The sequence below is a fragment of the Austrofundulus limnaeus genome, unplaced genomic scaffold (assembly GCF_001266775.1).
Source record: "Austrofundulus limnaeus strain Quisiro unplaced genomic scaffold, Austrofundulus_limnaeus-1.0 Scaffold1222, whole genome shotgun sequence".
Taxonomy (NCBI): Eukaryota; Metazoa; Chordata; class Actinopteri; order Cyprinodontiformes; family Rivulidae; genus Austrofundulus; species Austrofundulus limnaeus.
In genome coordinates this window covers 13493-15840 of record NW_013953624.1, presented here as the reverse complement: position 1 = coordinate 15840, position 2348 = coordinate 13493, and the positions used below count along the sequence as shown (strand labels likewise).

At 46.2% G+C, this 2348-nt stretch overlaps 1 protein-coding gene across 1 annotated transcript in view; it reads left to right on the top strand.

Annotated features, from left to right (window-relative positions):
• Positions 1-2348, top strand: part of LOC106534618 (transmembrane and coiled-coil domains protein 3) — a gene marked incomplete at its 3' end in the record, with an annotated part of 38951 nt that extends 36603 nt beyond the window's left edge. The window contains 3 exon segments of the mRNA XM_014031318.1: positions 906-1076; positions 1202-1977; positions 2292-2348. Coding sequence (XP_013886772.1) covers positions 906-1076; positions 1202-1977; positions 2292-2348 — 1004 coding nt within the window.

The following is a 2348-nucleotide window of genomic DNA, read 5'->3' as shown; positions in this document are numbered from 1 at the left end:
CTATAAATAAGATAACGTAATAAAAAAATTGTCATAAAATAAATGTTTACCTCAATTTAAAATGGAAAAAGATTTCATTAGAAAAAGACCTAATAAATAAATTGATAAAAAAATATAAAATCTGAAAAAGGCAAAGTGCAGCAGATCAGACGTATATGGCGGTGGCCATCTTTGATTTTTAGATGGTGACCTTTCTTACAACTACATGCAGCCTCACGCCAAAATGAAAATCAGTAACTCATTTATTTTTGAAGTTATCCAGCTCACAAGATGAACAGGAACAGTATTTCCAATTCCAATTCCCCAGTTCGCTTCGCAATGAGGGACAAAAATATACATTTCTGCCTTGATTGGTTTTCCCTGGCAGCACTCACTGAGATTTAATTTCCTCTGTAGTAATGATGCATTTTTGGAAAATTGTTTCTATTATATAGATCTGTCAGTCTCACATTTTYATCTTAAAAGTAAAAAGGTTTTGTGGAAACAATTTCTCTTTGACGTTGATGATTAAAGTTTTCCAGAAGGGGTTTAACTTGAATAAAATTTTTGTTTGTTTTTTTGTGGAAAAACAAGAACTTTTTTGTTCTCAATTTCTGCTGTAGAACAAAATGAATGTGGAATTAAATGATTATTTTTTAAATCCAACTTCCAGCAGCTGTTATTAATACATTTATAATATTTGAAATAGTCTGACTATAATCTTTCACAGACTAAAAYGGCTACTCTTTAACTTGAAAGGAGCAAAAAAAGCGTTGTTCAATTTCTACGACATGAAGTGTAAAAATGTTGATTTTCGTAGATTTACGAATTTTACAAAAAATAGATAACTTTGTTACAGAGAATATAACGAGAAAATGCAAATGAATATTTGTCTCAACACTAAAAACACGTCTCTATGTTTGCAGGCGGAGCGTAGCGGCTGCGACGCCAACATCCTCAGCATCCCGGTGCCCATTCGCCGTGGCGGCTCAGAGTCCAACTTGGATGTGGTCGACAGCGTCGGCCGGGATGGCGTCGGTGTTGATTTCACTAAAGGAGCGCTGGGCATCGACATCCTGCAACAGAAGATCCTCAAGGTGAAACGATGGCCTGCTTTTATACTGCGAACCAGCCAGAACGTTAGGTTCAAGTTTATGTTTGGGARCAGACGCACGTTAAAGTAATGAGGGAAAATCTTTCTGTTCCTCTGGTGTGATCGCAGGTGACGGARCAGATTAAGGTGGAGCAGACAGCGCGGGACGAGAACGTGGCCGAGTACCTGAAGCTGGTGACCAGTGCCGACAAGCAGCAGGGCTCTCGGGTACGTCAGGTGTTTGAAAAGAAGAACCAGAAGTCGGCGCAGACCATCGCCCGGCTGCAGAGGAAGCTGGAGCAGTACCACCGGCGCATGAAGGACGGCGAGACCAACGGCAAACACAGCCACAAAGATGGCGGCGGCAAAGAGTCTGGGACTCACAGTAAAGAGGGCAGCCTGCGGGACATCAGCGGCACCGGGCGGCACCCGGCCGTGGATAAAGTCAAAACCATYGGACCGGGCGTGTCGCTCTCGCCGCCGTTCTTCTTCAACAAGCCTCGGGAGTTTGCCAACCTCATCAGGAACAAGTTCGGCAGCGCGGACAACATCGCCCACCTGAAGAACTCCATGGAGACGGGCTCGGGGCTGCACGCCGAGGGCGGGACCAGGGGCCTGAGCGGCAGCGCCACGACGGTGGCCAAAAGCACCAAGTACCAGAGCGACGACGAGTGCTCCACGGGGACGTCCGCCTCAGCTGACTCCAACGGGAACCCAGCGGCAGAGTCAGGGTCTGGAGGACCCGGGAGGTCGGAGTCCAGCGGGCGTCTGGTGGAAGTGCTGGACATGGTGCAGGAGATCAGGGAGGCTCAGACTCAGCTGGCAGAGGACATCGAGTCCATGAACACACAGTTCAAAAGAGACTACAGCTATTTTACACAGGTGATGCAGGAGGAGAGATACAGGTGAGCAGCTGTGAACCATCCTCAGCTGTAAGTGTCTGTTGTTAAACTGTTTATAGTCCTGAGGGTTTCTCCTTCTCTTGATGTGACCCAGATCATAACAGAACATATTATCTGTATTTATGAGCTTCATCCAGGGTTTTGACAGCTGAAGTAGCTGTCAGAGCTCAGACACAAAGCAGGCTGTTCCTAATAAACTCCTGCACAATTTACTGCCCACACACAGTCTTAATGATGGATTGTTTCTGGCTCTGTCCTCGGTGCTTGGCCTGTTGTGTGTGTGTGTGTGTGTGTGTGTGTGTGTGTGTGTGTGGCAGGTATGAGCGCTTGGAGGACCAGCTAAATGACCTGACAGAGCTCCACCAGCACGAGAC